Source organism: Taurulus bubalis (assembly GCF_910589615.1).
Source record: "Taurulus bubalis genome assembly, chromosome: 15".
Taxonomy (NCBI): domain Eukaryota; kingdom Metazoa; phylum Chordata; class Actinopteri; order Perciformes; family Cottidae; genus Taurulus; species Taurulus bubalis.
In genome coordinates, this window is record NC_136603.1 from 8,916,779 (window position 1) to 8,935,164 (window position 18,386).

Consider the following 18,386-nt stretch of genomic DNA (forward strand, 5'->3'; position numbering starts at 1 on the left):
TTCAGAGCAGGTATAGCAGTCAGTCACAGCACAATAGACTTCATAATTAGTCTCCAAAGAACAACAACAGATGTAGGCAGTGAAAGATGGAGAAAGTGAGTGAAAGACAAAGAGAGAGGCAGGCAGAATAATGTGTCTCTATATATGATACCACAATGCCAAGCACAAATGGCTTTTGATTGCATGATTTGGTGTGTATTGTATTGTGTGTGTGTGCGTGCGCATGCGTGTGTGTGTGTGTGTGTGTGTGTGTGTGGAAATGGTTTACTCTGATAACTTCCTCCCTCATAAATGCAGACGACTTGCAATCCGTTGAACCGATTTTACTGAATGTATTTCAAGCTTTTTACTTTCATGTGATATCAAAAGGCTCAAATTCAAATAATAGTAGAATAAAATATAATTCTTCCTAAACAACAATACAGTAGTACTATATTTTCGGACACTTCACATTAATATACTGTAAATAACTCGTTAATCTAGAGTCACGTTTCAGTAAGAAGCTTGACATGAATGTATTTTTTACATAAGAGAGTAAGAAGTGTTTTACATGGGTGAAACTAAAAGTTGACCTTCTTTAACTTTAAAGCTTTAAAGCTTTAAAGCTCAGGGGAAAGCATATAAATTCAAGGGTTTGTGATGTTGTTGATGAAAACCCAAAAAACATTTTTGAAGAGGAGTCGTGCCAGATACAACATTCGACTGTGAGGTTATATCAACAGCTGTGAAAATGCTGTTATTCAGAAATAAAAGACCTTCGGAAGTCTATTCTGCAGCCAGTCGGTGTTGTTGACCTCTGACCTCCGATGTGATGAAAACTCTTTCCCGGGCACAGTGACTCAAAAATTGTTTTATTCTTTTATCATCAGATGTCTAACCAGAAAAATCATCTCAAAGTTGTGTGGGAGGAATTGTTTCACTCAACAGCTTAGGTGATAATCAACTATAAAAACCACAGTTAAATCCATCCGTGCAAAACATCAGTAATCAGCAGCTTTAATGTGATAATGGCAGCATCGGCCCTTATCAGCTGAATCCCTGTTAGCAGGGTCAGAGCTGAGATGTGTCCTCTATCTACATTCGGGGGTGTGGGGGGCGGGGGGGGGGGGGAGGGGGGAGGGGTACATTTATATTCACAGCAATGTCTCAGTTTATACAACCCCTGTAAAAACAACCATATGTTGAGCAGGGTGAGCCCCGTAAAACAAAGCTCGTTAACAAGTCCGCACTCAACACACTCTTTTGTGGGTAAAGCATATTCCCACACAAAAATCTAACATGGACGTGCATGCACTCACACACAATATCACACACACACACACACACACACACACACACACACACACACACACACACACACACACACACACACACACACACACACACACACAAGCACTATGAGCATTTAGAGGGAGAGGTCAAATTTTCTTGGTTTCATCCGTGGTATCCGTAACTTTCAGTCAAATGACATCTCCGGTAATCCAACTTACTTTTGGTGACCACGCCCTCTAGCCTGATGATGTTGGGGTGGTCAAACTGGCCCATGATTGACGCTTCGCGCAGGAAGTCCCGCCTCTGGCGCTCTACGTAGCCGCCCTTCAGTGTCTTTATTGCCACGGCGATCTCCTTCTTCCCCGGTGTTCTCAGGCGGCCGCTGCACACCTCGCCAAACTCTCCTGAAGCACACACACACACACAGACACACACAGACACACACCGTATCACTCTCACACATCAGTGGCAGCACGGCCCGCCACCTGAGGGCACTGTTGCAGTTCCCATCTCAACGCCAGCATTATTGCCTCTTCTCTGATTACTTCAACTTCATGAAATTCTCTCTTTCACTTTCTAAAAAAAGCCTTGAATCTATTGTTATTTTTTATTTTGTTCTTTAAACCTGTTCAGCTTTAATATTCTTACAGTCTGCGCAGAGAAAATGACGGTGAGACACCGGGAAATGAGAAAAGGCATTCTCTTTAGTGTGTACAATGAAGCAGCAGGTGGGGTTCATCATAATTACATGTATGGAATGAAAATAGATAGTCTCCTTTGGCATATTTAAAGCTATTGTTATTCCAACCAACATGAAGCCATCCTCTCCCGTCCACATGGTGAGCGATAAAGACACGAGTGTATAGCTGTGTGTGCGTATACCTGCTCCGATCACCCTCTCGATGCGGATCCTGGAGGGGTCGATCTCCTTGGTGAACTCGTGGACAGCTTGCGTCGGGTCTTCATATGTATCCGGGTCCACATAGGTCTTTATTCCCGGGAAAGGGACTGTGGGGACAGAGAGACAATGAATGAGAGTGTGAGAGGGAGTGCTTTTTAATAAGTTGACCAGGCTGAAAGGTATTGGTTGCTAAACTTAGATGACCATTTTTTTTAAACTCACATTGATTTGAATTCAAATGAAAGAATGTATGAACAAATTGGCTACTGCCAATAACAGCTACAGTACTGCTTCTGCTGTTATCGCCATTGTTTTCATTTCTACTACAACTGCTACTGCTGTGGCTACAAATACACTCAACAAGAGCATGCAGATACATCTGCAGTTACCAGGAGGCACGTGGAAAGATTGTGGAATAAAAAACAACAACTTAGGATTTGCTAAAAAAAATATAATGACATATTTTGGTTTCGGAAGAGAATAAACACACTATTTAGAGAAATATATTTGACACATTGGGTAAACAATTCCTTACTATTTTTGGATTCAATATCTGCTCTCCAGCAAAGCACGAGAACAAAAGTGTTACCTCAGTCTGAGACTTACACATGTCTACCAGAATCTCACACACACACACACACACACACACACACACACACACACACACACACACACACACACACACGCACACACACACACACACACACACACACACACACACACACAACCAGCAGGGTAGCGCGCTGAGCCAGTCTCTTAACTGGGGCGAGGTTTCAGCCGCTGCTTGAAGCAGGCGTCCACCCTGTTGAAGTGTCCTTGAGCAAGTCAGGGACTCTTTAACAGGCTGCTGCTGTTCTGCCTTCTGATCGCGACCTCAGTGGAAGGGGGGAGGGGAAGGGCTGGCTAGACACAAGCTGTGTTTCTCCTTCAAGATCGATACAGTGTCACAAACCCACCCAAAAAAACAACACAATGAGTTGTCTCTGATGAATAACTCGGCACCAGCTAAACCCAAACAACCCTGTTTTCCTCTCAAAGCTTCTGCTCAACACCACACTAGAGCTGACACGAGAAACTGGCACACTCACGTATAAGGTGGGTGTTTTAATCTTGGCTATCAGAGCACTATCTGGCAGCTTGTTAGCCATCTTCAGAAAACAAATCTTATGTATATTTTTTTCTCTTACCTTTGGCTATCTTTCTAGCCTGAAGAAAAGTGTCCTCTTAAAACTGCCTCATTTCTCTTGGTCCTCTTCTATCTTCCTCTACCTTTCAAGCTATTCTCCAATTCTTGTTTCTCTCACCTCTCGGTTGCTGCTCTAGCAATCTTCCCGTGTCTCGCCTCAATCTTTGTCTGTATGCTCACTTTCAAACATCTTTTTCTCTTTTCTTTTTTCACTTTACAGCTCTCATTACAATTTGTGTTTTTCATGTCGGAAATTAAAAGTTAGTTAGACAAAAGAGAGGCAAATGAGACAGAAAGGGACAGGAGTTCAGAAGCAGAAGCAGACAGCTCAGGGATGCAACATCGTAACCAGATTAGTCAAAAGAGAAGAAAAAAAAGCCCATGTAGAAGATCAAATGTTGAGTGCTGGAGAGGAAGTAGAGGAGACAGACAGATGGTTGACAATAATTTTGCCACATTTCCTATTCTTTTTCTTGGTAGTTTTGAAACAATAGCAAGTCAATGTCTTTGCATCCTGTGCAAAATGTAAATATACATAGGCACAGAAACACATGGGAAATTATCCATACAGCGGGAAAATGTGCATATTTGAATGCAAAGAGAAGAGCACGTGGCTAGCCTGCTAGCTGCTAACTGTGGCTCCCAGACTCTGTTTATTGGCAAAGATACAGAATAAATGTCTTTCTCACTGCCAAAAGTAATTTCCAACACTAACATTATGTAATGTTTTTTTACATTTATTATATTATATTTTATATTATTATTATATAAAAACAATGTTTACACATAGACCTTGCAGACTCCCTCCTACCGTCATTACCAGACACATGAACATTAATTTGGTGAAAAATGACGGCCACAGTGACAAGAAAACAACAGCAAAGAAGAGAGATGTAGACAGATTGATTTACCATGTCCGTTCTGATAATCGGTCCTCCTTTTCTCCTCTGAAGTCATCTTGGCCTTAAAGTACCACTGACACCTGGGAAACACATTGATGGACAGAGTTAAAGAGTCACAATCTGGAAAATCTGTTTCCTTCTCTTTGGCGGTACCTATGGTAATGAGCGGTAATGGCATGCGGGTTTTGGTTCTCACTTCCCAGAGAGCCCCACAGTGGCACTAGATATTGGGATTTGCACAAGTTTCATTGACTATTGGTTTGTTCAGCCATAATAACACACAGAGGCCAGCAAATCAAGTTTCTAGATGGCTTGAGTAACAGTAAGTATTACAAAAACTGTTATTCTTTGTTGAAAGAACAAGTTTACATTCAACACATTCCTGTAAATCCTGGAATCCCCACTGAAAACCAATTTGCTGCAGAAAGAGACTCATGCCAACTCTTGAGTTATCGAGACGACAGCTATCCATTCACGTAGCACACTGGCTGGCCCACATTTCAGCATCTTGTGCAAACAGCTTAACGTGGCAATAATACAGGCCATAAAGTTCTGTGTGCAAAGATTCTACAGGAGAGGCAGATTTGAACCCTTGTGGTCGACCGATATAGATTTTTTAAATGGAAAATGCTGATATTTAGAGAGAAGGGCGGCTCAGGGCGGGTATATAATGCAGATAACAAGTTAAGCTCTCATTCGTAAAAGTCAGTGAGCTGAGAATTTAGTTGATGCATAATCAAAACTTCCTTGTTTCCCTAGAAAACACATTGATTTGGTCAAATTGCTTCCAGGTAGAACGATTTCACCAGAATCCTCAAGACATATTATTATTGCTAGCCCAATAAAACATGTTGCAATGGAAGACACAGGATTAAAAGGATTGATTTGAAAATAATCCAGATTATACCTGAATTCACTGCTGTTTCTTATTGTTTTATATTGAGTTAATGTAAAGCACATTGTAATTCATGTCTATCACATATTCTAAGGCTACAGACATTGAAACTGGTGAAAAGTGTAATGTTGCTATTATGACGTCATTATGTGTATGTGTGCCTAAGATTCTGCAATCAACACAATAATGTGACTCTTTAGGAGAACGTTTAGCAGCTCTTCACATTTTTGCACAACTGAGAGACATATATACTTGTTATCGGTAAAGTGACGTCTTCAGATGAACACAGACTGCTGGATGGGACAACAAATAAGCAGTTCATTTGGAAGGTTGCTATGAGCTGTTACATGGGAAAATACCACAAAACATGTGATGGATAGACAGATCAAACCAGGAAGTAAAGACAGAGAAAAAAAGTAGCCTAATATCTTGGAGGCTATAAGTAAAGTTACGATCCATTAAATCTTCATTGGAACACAGATGAATATAACCAGCTCATGAAAGCTTCACACAGCAGAGGAATGGCTCAACTCTATAGTGTATAAGACCCAGAATGAAACAGAATAAAACTAAACAATATTGCAAGGTTGTTTTATTATTAGAACTCATCATTTGAAGGAAGATGTAGGCAGATGGTGAGAGTCTGGCCTTGGAAGTGATGGTTTACAGATTAAATGAATGTAATGCAAATGGAAGTGGAAATATACAAATATATCAACACACAGATTCAAAACAGAAAATAAAGTAAATGGAACTTAAAGGAACGGAAACACTTTCACAGAGAGAATTAAATGCATCCACTGTTTCAAAAACTCTGTCGTCCTCCTGTATGTGGTTGTGTGGTTGTGTGTGTGTGTGTGTGTGTGTGTGTGTGTGTGTGTGTGTGTGTGTGTGTGTGTGTGTGTGTGTGTGTGTGTGTGTTGGGTGTTTATCTGGGCACTGAGACAATGAAAGACAGTCAAAGGCTGATAAGAAGCTGCAGCCAAGAAAGTCTGAAAAGCAAAAAGATTAGATGACAGCATCTGCAAAATAGCAGAGAGGAATTTATCCAAATCTATGCTTGGATGTTACACTGAAATAAAAAGTGAAGAAAACACAAAGTACCTCGTCAGAATCACACATGGAACCAAGAAGAGCGCTCATGGCAAAGTACATTGAGCAGACAGGAATTTGACTCACGGCTCACAACACATTAACACAACATATTCAAAAAGAACGGCAACTGTTGAGTGGTGAATACATAAAAAATAACTAGCACAAATTAAAAAAGAGAAGCAAGGAGATGTTTGATGTCATGTGATAATCGGCATGTCGTGAATTGAGGTCTTTTCATTTTAGCATGTCATGTTTGTGTCCACATGATGACGTCAGTCCAGTATTCACTCTCCTTTCAGCTCTCTTTTGGTCTCCACCAACCCCTGAGTGAGTTTACATTTCCTATTTTCCTAAAGGATACATTTACTCCGTCTATAATGGGAAGCAAGGGCTGCTGCCTCGGTAATTGTTCTAATGAACAAAAACAACATCCAGCAAACAACGGTCAAGAGTATTGTATTGCCTAATAAAGTGGCCAAATTATTCAATAATGCACAGTGAGTCAAAATGCCCACAATGTACTCGGGGAGAAAGTGTGTGTAAGTGCTTGCTTGTATGAATGTGTGTGGGTTCATGCGATCATATTTGAGCCTCCTTCTCTTTGAAGACTTAACATAATCCGGGTTGCCACATTAGAGCGGGTGTCAGGGGGCTACGAGCTGCAGGTTGCCAGATTGGGCTTCGGCTAAGTGAAGTCTGTGGGATCCTGGACACTGATAGACAGAGCAGATAACATGGTGGCTAACACTGGCTGGGAGGACAAGAAGGGGATTTGGAAAGCTACTGTTGACCTCTGGTGATGGGGTCAAGCTGTTCATTAAAGAAATGGTGGCATGCGCCTTTATCAGTCTTTTCCAGTCCTATCCTCTGATCCCCTTTATCCGCCTATCCCTCTGTCTCACTGGCTTTCATGTTGAAAAGAGGCCGCACATCCAGACACCGACACACACAAAGACAGTTATCACACACAAAGACCTTGGCTTCTGTCACCGCTCTCTGGGCTGTTGAGCATTGTTGCATTACATATTCACAAGCACTTTACACACCCACACATACACATGCACCTCCGTGCAAACAACCTTGCCAAGAGCCCTAATCAAAGCATCAGTGTAATTCAAACCACTCCTCTCTTGCCCCAACATCCCTCAGAGTCACCTCACCATGGCACAACTCTCTGCTGCTACAGAGGGCACAGAGAGGAAGGATGAAAGAAAATATGAAGAAAATGAGAAAAAAAGAGTAGCAGTAGACTGACAGCCAGCTCAAGGATAAAGAGCACACACACAGTGCAACTCCAGCAAGGTGTGCAGTCGTGCCAGCTTTGCTCTAGTAGAAGTGTTCGCTCTTCAAATTTACCACGAGCAGATGCAAACATAGATGGAAATCAAGGACGCTTTTAGGGCAACCAGGTGTGAGAACTCCTCGTACAGCGGGTCCTCTTATATCCTCACTTGTGTTGTAGGACCTTACATCCATGAGAGCTGTGTGACTGAAAGCTCTCATCTTTCCCTGGCAGCTCAAATGCATTTGGAGTTTTTTTCTTTTATTAAAAGAGAGTGAAAGTCCTTCCCACGCAGGGCAAAAGAATCACAGATATGACGGATCGTGATGAAGTTAAAAGACACTCCAACTGTTGTAGCGACTGCTTTTAGCTAGATTGAAGTAAAGGTCCTTCTTGTGCCCGAACACAAAAAGCCTGAAGGGCTTGTTTTAGCACCTGGTGTGTTTTTTTCATAAATAAACCAGTAAAAAAAGACACTCTTGCACACTATGATCACATTGTACTAATAAGATTTATAAAACTCTTTATCATAAATCTACTGCTTTCAGTTAAGGCCTTATAAAACACCTTTTGACATTCACATCATGCCGACGCTAAAGGACTTTCCTGTGAGGTAGTGCACCTTGTTTGATGAAAATATTGATCTCATATCTGTTAAGTTTACTGCTCACTCGGGGAAATTATCTGGCAACCAGCACATTTCAATCCTAAAACGAATATGTAAGTCTTTTACGGTACATTCTCCAGTGAGACTGAGGGACAAATGTATGAACAGTTTTGCAGTGTTCACAAAATGTATGCCTTATGCAATCAGCACCTGGGATGGTATCATTCTTGTTCTGTACTAATAGTAACAATATATATATAACAACAAAAAGTATATATACATATCCATAACATTAATAGGCAAAACAATCTATATATGTATATAAAAATAAACTTTCACTAAGGCCAAAGTTAAAATTCACTCATGAAAAACTAAATTTCTGCTAATTCAAATATCTTTTAGAGATATTCTCACTCTGGCTGAAACAGGAAGGCAAAGCAAGTTTACTTGTATAGCACATTTCAACAACAAGGCGATTCAAAGTGCTTCACATAAAACCATTAAAAGCATCAAAACATAATGCAGATTTAAAAACAGTTAAGAAAACAATAAAACAGTCAAAAAGCAAAATAACAAATAAAAGTTGAATAAAAGTTGCAGTGCAGTTTAAGAAGTAAAATGCAGTAGTGAGATGCAGCAATTTAATCTGGTTCAATTAAAGGAAGCGTCACTGATATTTAGTACATATAAGTGTATGAAGGTGTCAAGGCCCCATTCCACTAGAAAGTGTTATGGCAAAGTGTCCGTGCTGTGATAGAAGCTGTTGACTTACGAACTAACTACTCACAAGTTGGTGAAGCGCTGTGACCACTAACTGCAGTTGGCATGCTTGTTCACTCATTTGCTGACAAGACAGTTTAGACACATTCAAGAGACGTTTTGGTTGACTGCTGTCTCACAACTGTCTGCAAACCATCCCTCTTTAGTGGAGCGGTTTAAACTCTGACAGAGATGAGTTCAATAGAAATGTGTGTTGCAGCACAGCCAAAAAGATAGAATAGTTTGCTCCATTGTAGACTCTAAGGCCAGCATTGTCAAGATGGTTTGTTATTGGTCAATAGCGCAACTTTGTGTGTCACAAGTTGAACTAGTGAAACATTTTGTGGATTTATCTGTAGCCGCAAGAAAATTAACTGGATCCATTTTGCTGTTTTAAAACTTTAGTGTGACCAGCCCTCCAGGAAATACTAATACTACTACCAATAACTTCATCATCATCACAGGAGCAAAGATGCTGCTGGCTTTGGTATGGACTTCAGCTGAGGAGTGACACATTTTCTCACTAGTATTATGTTCAAGTTTATTGTAGTTGCAAATACTTTACTTACCTAGCGACCAATTGTTACAAACTACCGACGACCAACTGTATTTTTTGGAAGAACCGACAATATAAGTCAATACGGAAATTGATACTTTAAGAAAAAAGAGATCCTGCAAATCGGCCGAAAGTGGCGAATGTGATTCTGACCCCGACACGGCGGCCAAGAACGGATCAGCTAAGGCAAATATGAAATATTTTGCTTTTCCTATTAGATTCGTTGAACCTGTTATCATTCTCATTGTTTAACAGAATTTCCCAGCAAAGCTGTCTCCTGCTTCAACCTGAGCATACAGTATGTAAAACTGTAACAAATGACAACGTAAAAGCAATGTGACAATGTTTGAGTGATCGCTTTTAGTGATGGACCGTCAGACAATCCTGACCTGAATCTGCATCCCTCAACTTTACAGATGGAGCTTTATTGAGTCCGGCTCATCACTTTCTTCCTTTTTTTTATTTATACATATTCACTCACACAAAAACAGAGTCTTGCTTTGCCTTTGATTTGTTCTCTGAATATTTCTGTCATTGTGTGTGTCTGTGTTTTTACCTCCTCCATTATAGATCTATGTTCATACACGTGTGTCTTGTTTGAGCTAGATGTGCCATATGTAATGTAATGATCGATAATAATATTAATGCTCTGAAAAGGATTTTTTGTAAGGCGGATTTTGGAGTCACTACGCAAAAATCTCAAAAAACACCTTCATACATGCACATTTATGCACTCAAACGTGTGTATGTTCACACACACATCAAACTAACCGACATGTCCACACATCAAACCATGCTTCTTCAAGAAGCATCACTTTAAGGGTATTTCAAGTCCAAACGGAAATTGTTGAAGCAAAATGTAATTAAGTACTTTGTTGTGTAAGGTTTTGCCAATTTCTGGAGGAAAAACTGAACAACTACACTGTAAGGCAAGTAATATGATGCGTATACAGGACTGTAGTTAAAGGGAGAAACAACAAGTCTTGTCACAAACCAAACCGGCCTTTTTTCAAAGCAGATATTTTGACATCACATATGCAATTCATATTACTGATAAGGGAAGTACTCTGTGCATGCTGGCTCACTGACAGGGCTGACATTCCCTCTTAAATATATCCAAAACAAATGTATACTAATTGTAACAATATATCAGGGGCAAGCAACAGTGATTTTAAAAGTCAAGAAGTAAAGTGCTCTTACCTTCCAGTGATCAGGAGGAAGAGGGTGAGGATGACGAGGAGAGTGAAGCCACCAACCGCTGCTGTGACGATGACCAACACCTGGCCCTGGTCAGAGGCAATGTCTGAGGCTGAAGTTGGCAGAGAATGGAGGACGGTTTGGAAGAAGGTAAAAGATGTAGCGTTGGGCAGAGAAGATGTGAAAAAAGAAGGAGAAGAAGAAGAAGAAGGATCAGAGGATGGCGAAGAAAGGAAGAACAGATGAACGATGTGGAGCGGGAAGAGGAAGTAGGAGAAGTTAAATATAAAGAGAACGTTCGGATGATAGAAGCAGTGAGGAGAGAAAAGAAGGAAATTAGATGGGCGGCGGTATAAAGTGAGAAGAAAGAGCACATTTTCATTCAACATCATCTTCAATATTCCTCTTCATTAATGCACCATACACCATATACGCTCTCTTGATACGCAAATATTACGGAGAGATGTTTGATCAGCTCTTTGTGATGCAAAAACCTCTCTGTCAGCTTTCGTACTGGAATGATTCATATGCCTGCTGCTGTTTAATTAACATTATTCATTCATGAAATTGTGATTTAGTCCATGATCATTTGGTTAAATTGGTCCCATTTGATATTCATGATTTTCTCTTTTCTATGTCTTGTCACAAGGCTAACGAATCCAAGATAATTGAAAGATGATTGCTATTACCAAACTTATTTATATAATAATTCACGCTTAATGAATATGAATTGGAGATCAGGGTGTGTCGTAGCTCGCCAAAAGAGTGAAGCTCGTGTTGGGTTATACAGTATGTGGGTTCAGGCAAAAGAATGTATGTGCGTGCAGGCAGGGTGTCACAAATGTGTGTGTGTGTGAGTGTGTGTGTGTGTGTGTGTGTGTGTGTGTGTGTGTGTGTGTGTGTGTGTGTGTGTGTGTGTGTGTTGGATGAAGCTAATTACAGACCACTCAGGAGGAAGAATACAATTGGCGGTGGCTAGATCACACGAGACCATTCACCCAGACGTCAACTTCACAGACTCTTAGCATCACCAACTAAGCAGATGTGTTGGATTGATGCTATAATGAGGTGTGTGTGTAGAAACAGAGACAGAGAAAGAGAGAGACAGAGAAAGAGAGAGAGAGACACAGAGAGAGAGAGACACAGAGAAAGAAGGGTCGCAGAGGACAGGATGGAGAAGAGACAATTCTGAGGGATGAGAACAATGGATAAACGGATGACAGAAGAGAAGTAAAGACAAACAACAGAGGGAGAGAGAGGCGGGAGAGACAGACGAACACATCGACGGACGGAAAAACAAACGCCTGAGACGACAGTGACTGACGTGTGGACAGACAGACTGACAGGGAGGGAGCGAGCGACAGGGGCCGAATGTGCTTTCTCGTTCAGATAAAAGGCCAAGCAATACAAAGGCTTGGCCAAGCACCGTCTGATCCTCAGATAAAGCAAAGCTCTGCAGCTTTGGAAGGGAGAGGGCCACTGAGCCAAATCACCCTCAACAATACCTGAACCAACATAAAAGGACAGCTGGACCTTTGTATTCTACGAGTCGACTTGCAATAAAGCTACTGCTCAGACGCACACACAAAAAACGTAATTCAAAATACACCGAACATCAAGGCTGTTGTCGGACTCCCTCGTTGACTGTATTCAATTCATCGATTGCAACTGATATTTTGACCTTTCATGGGTTTAGCGTTTGTGAATGCAACCTAGATGAAATTCATACTGTCAGCATGTCAAATGTTCTGGCTGCAATGCAATCAGTGTGTAATAATAACAAACAAGCATCATTATTCAATAACATCAGTCGTTATCAAAGATATTCAAATCTATGTAGTCTTAATGAACTTAGCGTTGTTTCAAATACCCAAAATTCTAACCCTTTGCATTAAATGGACTGAAATATGTGTCTAATATTTACACAAATTAAAAACTTTTTTTTCACTTTCACAACACTTTCCAATCATGGCGCAATTTCAAATTTTATTTTCTGACTGCATGTCACACCTGGGGCGTTTTTGTTTCGTAATTTACACATTAATATACAGTATGTTCTAAAACTGTTGTTTTGGTCATTACAACCTCCAAAGATTTTTAACTACTCCATATATCATTTTACCATTTTGTATGATTTTGTATGATTTTACCATACAAAATCAATCTTCCGTTTATGTATTGTTCAACTTCTCTATGGTCCAACATTAACATCGAGATAACATACATTTATAAGTTGATATATATTGTGGTATGTACTTATATCGCAGTAATGAACTTGCTTTTGTAGAAAGGTGCTACAATAGACACTCACGTTTCCTGAGTGTGGTATTTATACTTAATAGGGTAATGTGGGAGTTCTATTAACTTTAAGCAAAGTTGTGCTAGCATTGAGAGGTACCAGTGTTTGTGATATCCTGACTGTATATGTTTATTTCATGCACGTGTACATTTCCCAGGATCTCGTGTCGGAGTTGCTACAACAGTTAGAATCCTACTCTGGCTGCTCCTGTTGGGGGGCTCATATCCAGCCTTATTATTTGCTGTTGTGCTCATGGTGCAGGCTGCCCAGAGCACTGCTCCAGGCTACAGGACATGAACTTCATCTGACCCTGAACTGCTGCTTGCAGCTTCCTACTGCAGAAGCTCAGCCTACGTTAGCATTTGTGTGCACAAGCAAAGGTCTGAACTGGTCTTAATAGAGCCAATAAATACGTGGATTTTGAGATTGCTATTATTTGTTCTTACAGCCTCTCCTTGTCGACTATGTGGACTAATAATGGATGGGTGACCCTTTTCAGAAGCATCCTCTCAACCTGACACTAAGAGTGAGATGTTTTGTTTGCTGCCATTATTTCAGAATACGTCATCTTGAAAAGTTTAGTGCAATAAAGAATGTCACACGCACCTAATGCTAATCATGCTCTAACCCTAGACTAGTCCTAATGTAATAGTGGTTTGCTGGGGTGAGGTGCGGCCACATGCTTTGGCGTATTTTTTTTAAATCTTGTCATTTTGCTGTGAAAAGAAGTGCACACATTCGTGAAAAGACAGGTGTATCCCTCACCAGTAACAAGTGCTGATGCTGTCAGGTACTCACAGTCTCCCGTTGTCTTGTATTCATATTTCTGGGCGTAGGAGCTGTATCCAGCTGGCGTGCGGGTGCGTACACAGAAGACGTACCAGGTGGCTGGTTTCAAACCTGAGATGATCACACTGGGAGCCTTGGTGCGCGTCGACGAGTAGCTCAACTGCTCATGTTCCTGTAGGAGAGAGTGGAAGATGCTTAGAATAATACACTTTTACAAGCCAAAGTCTGTTTGGCTAGTGAAATACTTTTGGTTAGTTTTATATCTAGTCTGGTTTGGTTTCACAGTGCTCAAATTAAAGCGGACCAAATAAAAAATAATTATAAAATGAAATAGTGCACGAACGAGCAGGTTTTTTAAAATTTTATTTGTAACATATTCTGTATGTCTCTTCGGCTCAGATGTCAAACAAACAACAGACACCTGCAGGAAATTAAATAATGTTGTGCACATAATCATGCAGAGAGAGTATAATGTCTAGTCAGCTTAAAAAAGGATTGCTTTATAATGAGAATTATAGACTGTATTTGTGGCTTGAGACCCTTAAATTGCAGGAAAAAAAACTACTGTACTCCTAATTATTAACTATTCCAGATATCACTGTGAGGCAGCATTGCATTTACATCACAATATTGCAAAATACTTTTCAAACTAAAATAGGCCCTGTGGCATTTCAGGGGAAAACAAGTTTGAATTGACGATCGGTATTAAAACCATGTACTGAATATATCTGGCCAACAAGACCTCCACAACTTGAGCTCCCATTGAGCTTATTTGGATGCATGGACAGTCTCCGCTGATGCTGTGTTGCAGAGCTTAACTTTTCACGCACTACTTCCCTTTATTTGGACAACATCATGGATAAGCCGTTTTCTCAGGATAAAATCCCCGGTCAACTGTGTTTTATGTTTTATGTGACACTTTAATCAATGAACTACATTGCTGTATGAGGATGTTCAGACAGTTAGCGCCACAAAATATCTGTTGATTGTATTATACATAACAACACAATGAATGGAGAACATGTAACAAGTTGTACACACTTGCGTGATCCTTATTTTTCCTTTTTGAAAATCCTCAGAAATCGGTCTGAAAAAATAGTTACAAATAAGTCTCTGGACATGAGCAGAAGTCTCTGTACCTTCTCATAATATTTGATCTCGTAGTCCAGGATGAGCAGTGTTGTTTGTTCAGGTTGCTGCCAGGAGAGAGCGATGCTGCTTGGAGAAGCCCAGTCCTTCTTCATTGTCCCAACCAGAGATGGACCTGATATGAACACAAAATACACAGCTTCAGCTACACTGTCTTTACTATAGTCTTATGAATTCAATAAGCCCGGTCATCTTTGGTGAGCATCTTAAAGAATAAAGTTAATATGGTTATTGATTTTTACAACAGAGGTTGGCACAGTACACACTTTTTTTTTTTTACACACTTGGCCGAATGTGCAAATAACCCCAGCACTGAGTTGGAAAGGAGATTTGAATGGAAGCTGACTATAATACATGACTCCCGTCCAATCTTTCAGCTTGTCTAATTGCTTTCCCACAAAGATTAAGGAAGGAATAATAACTATAAAAATACCACAAACCAAATATGTTTGGGCATGCTGCTTATTTCTATATGGGGATGACTAAAGACATCCATACAGCTTAACACTATTTGATTTATTAAGTGTGTGGTCCCTGTAGCTCTGCAGTTTAAAGGTGACGTTGCAGTTATGTGGCAGCATGCGCTTAAACAAGAAGAAATATTTAAACAATTGAAGGTTAAAATCATGTTGTTTATTCACTTTGACTTGAGGGCTGTAAACCATTTGTGCTGTGCTATTTATGTTGCAGGTCACTGGCATGGTCCATGAATGAATGAATGAATATATACTTTATTAATCCCCAAGGGGAAATTTAGTGTCGCGTAGCAGCCATTTACACAGAAAATAAGATAAGATAAGATATAAAAACAACAGGGATGAAAGATATATGCAATAATAATACTAATAGAATAAAGATAAAAATAACAACAACAATAAAATAGCTGTATGAAAGAAAGAATAACAGAGTATTAATTTAGGAATTAAATTAACTTAAACTTAAACAGTAGAAGTGCAAGAGTGCAAGTATCTATGTGCATATTAAGGTGTAAATAAAAATAAAATAAAAATAACAACAACAAACAATAGGAGAGTGCAAAAATGCAATAAATGTATATAATATGATATGTTAAGTGTAGGTAACTATGAACATGTACAGTGTTTACAGTGTTTAATTCACAGAAGAACTAGCAAGTGGTGACTTGTTGTAAAGCCGTATTGCTGTCGGTAGGAATGTTTTCCTGTAGCGGTCCTTGGTGCAGCGGAGCGTCCATGGATAATGGATTACATTAAAATGACGTTTTAATGCATCAAGTTAATGTGCGTTAATAAAGCGTGTTGTTCCTTTCTTGTCTAAAACTTTGGTGTCGCACCAAATACTTTTGTAGTTTGTCTGTGTAGTTTGTGCAAATTAGGATGGATCAGCATGCTCACATGCTAAGCTACTGTACAAGTATGCTATTGTTGATCATTATCAGCTAAATATCAGCATGCTATTATTGTTATTGTATGTTGTATAAGTATGTTCACTGCTGATGCTCTAGCCTATAATTGCAGCCTCACGGAGCTGCTGGCGTGGCTGCAGACTCTTAGTCTCGTTGATCTAAGGAGAACCAGTTGACCTCAGCAAGCTGTCAGTTTGATAAGAATGTGCACAGAATACAGAGTGAGGTGTTTTTCTATGATGCAGCCAGTATACAATGAGGCTGTATAGCACAACAAGACATCCAGTGGTTGACAACGTGTGTGCATGTGCATATATACACCCACATACAGTACATTAACACTTGTCCACCTCGTCAGCAATAATTATCACACATCCATGCTGACACTCAATTATTGTATTTCAAAATAGGCTGGAGTCCTTTCAAGTCACAGGGAAAATAAAAACATCTACACAGCTATTCCCTTCTCCCATAAGATCATCTTGTTTTAATTGAAAATAAGTTGAGGAAGCTACATCTTCTTTTCTTGGACAGAACTGCATTAGCTTTGCTCTATGAATTTCTGCTGGGTGAATAATTACACTGAGCTCCCAAGAGAGGTCAGCAGATGTAACTGCCCAGAGAGTCATTATTGTATATCATCTAATGTTACAGAGCTGACTCGCTATGTGGATATACAATGTTGGCCTGCTTTTCTCAGGTGTATTCAAAGTAAAATTATGCCACAGATGCTATTTAAAAAAAATACTCTCTCGTATACCTGAGGAATGCAGTCCTCACTTTGTCCAAGGCCGGGTATTAGAGGAACCATAGGGGTTCGGAGATGGGGGTATAGGGTTTTGGGTTTGTGGAGGAGAATCTCGGGGTTAGGGGTCGGGGTGAGATGACATGAGAGCTGTGGGCCGGAGCGGTTTGGGCTTGTTAGCCAGAGAGCTACGGCTACCAATCAGATAGAAAGTGAACATTTACTCTTGGTGGAATGAAAAACAGGAACTCAAAAAGGTGAAGCGTTTGAACTTGGTTGGTAAGATGCAGCTTGTAGAAGAAGAGCAGAAATGCTCAAATTTTGTGGATAAGTCGAGCTATATTAGCAAACCGGCGTGAAGGACACATTTGATTTTTTCTTATTGGCTCGTGTTTTCAATATAAGAATACCATTTGAATAATCTTAAGTGGCATTGTGATTGTATAGTATTGCATTCTAAAATGTGGTCATTGGTGTGTAAATAACTACAAATAAGTGTGTATTTCAAAAGACATATCTATAAAACAACACATTTTGCTAAAATACTTCACAAACACTTAGAGCATTATTCACATGGCAAGCTCATGATAACTGTGATAACATAGGACTAAATAAGTAAGTTAATCAAGCAACCAACAACTATACATATCAATAATTTGAACTGGCTCATCATACGTGACGGATCAAATAGGGCTTGAGAGGTTCGGGGTACAGTACTGTGCAGCATCTAGCACGTGTGTTGAAAGCATTTTAATGCTTGGCTTCTCCTTAATAACCACCAACTTAATAGCCATTTAACATTTGGTAAGTTGTCTGAAATGTTAGCAACAATAGAACAACATAATGTCATGCGTGAGTGAAAACTGCTAATACTATTTGTGTGCGTGTGTGTGTGTGTGTGTGTGTGTGTGTGTGTGTGCTGTATGTGTGTGTGTGTGCTGTATGTGTATGTTGCGGTTTACTTTATGTGAGTACATGTGTACATTTGTATGAGTATTTATTTTCAATGGAGCAGCCGCAGTAGAAAATAAACTTTTTTTTACAAGCAACACAATATGAAAACACTTCTGACATCCTAGTAGGTCTCATTATTACACACAACGTCTCATAAGCCCATTTCATATGCCCAAGAGTGTGCACGTATACTCTGCTACGTCCTTCCTCAGTGGCAGAGAAAATTCATCTCAAGGGATTTTTATCTGATCTAACTCGGTCTAATGAAGCACTCTGTTGAAGCTGCGGCGTTGTGAGGGTTTCCTGCGCCGTCAGCTGAGTACAACAGGGTGGTGTGGTTTGAGGCTAGAGTCATGCAGTGGACGCATCAAACAAAGACCCAGCAAGATGGTTGGCACCTGCTGTTAGCATATT

At 40.1% G+C, this 18,386-nt stretch overlaps 1 protein-coding gene across 1 annotated transcript in view; it reads right to left on the reverse strand.

Annotated features, from left to right (window-relative positions):
- Nucleotides 1-18,386, reverse strand: part of epha6 (eph receptor A6) — a gene marked incomplete at both ends in the record, with an annotated part of 144,097 nt that overhangs the window by 10,720 nt on the left and 114,991 nt on the right. The window contains 6 exons of the mRNA XM_079231029.1: nucleotides 1,491-1,676; nucleotides 2,155-2,280; nucleotides 4,271-4,341; nucleotides 10,656-10,764; nucleotides 13,750-13,912; nucleotides 14,880-15,004. Of these exons, the coding sequence (XP_079087155.1) occupies nucleotides 1,491-1,676; nucleotides 2,155-2,280; nucleotides 4,271-4,341; nucleotides 10,656-10,764; nucleotides 13,750-13,912; nucleotides 14,880-15,004 (780 nt within the window). The remainder of the gene's footprint in view (nucleotides 1-1,490; nucleotides 1,677-2,154; nucleotides 2,281-4,270; nucleotides 4,342-10,655; nucleotides 10,765-13,749; nucleotides 13,913-14,879; nucleotides 15,005-18,386) is intronic.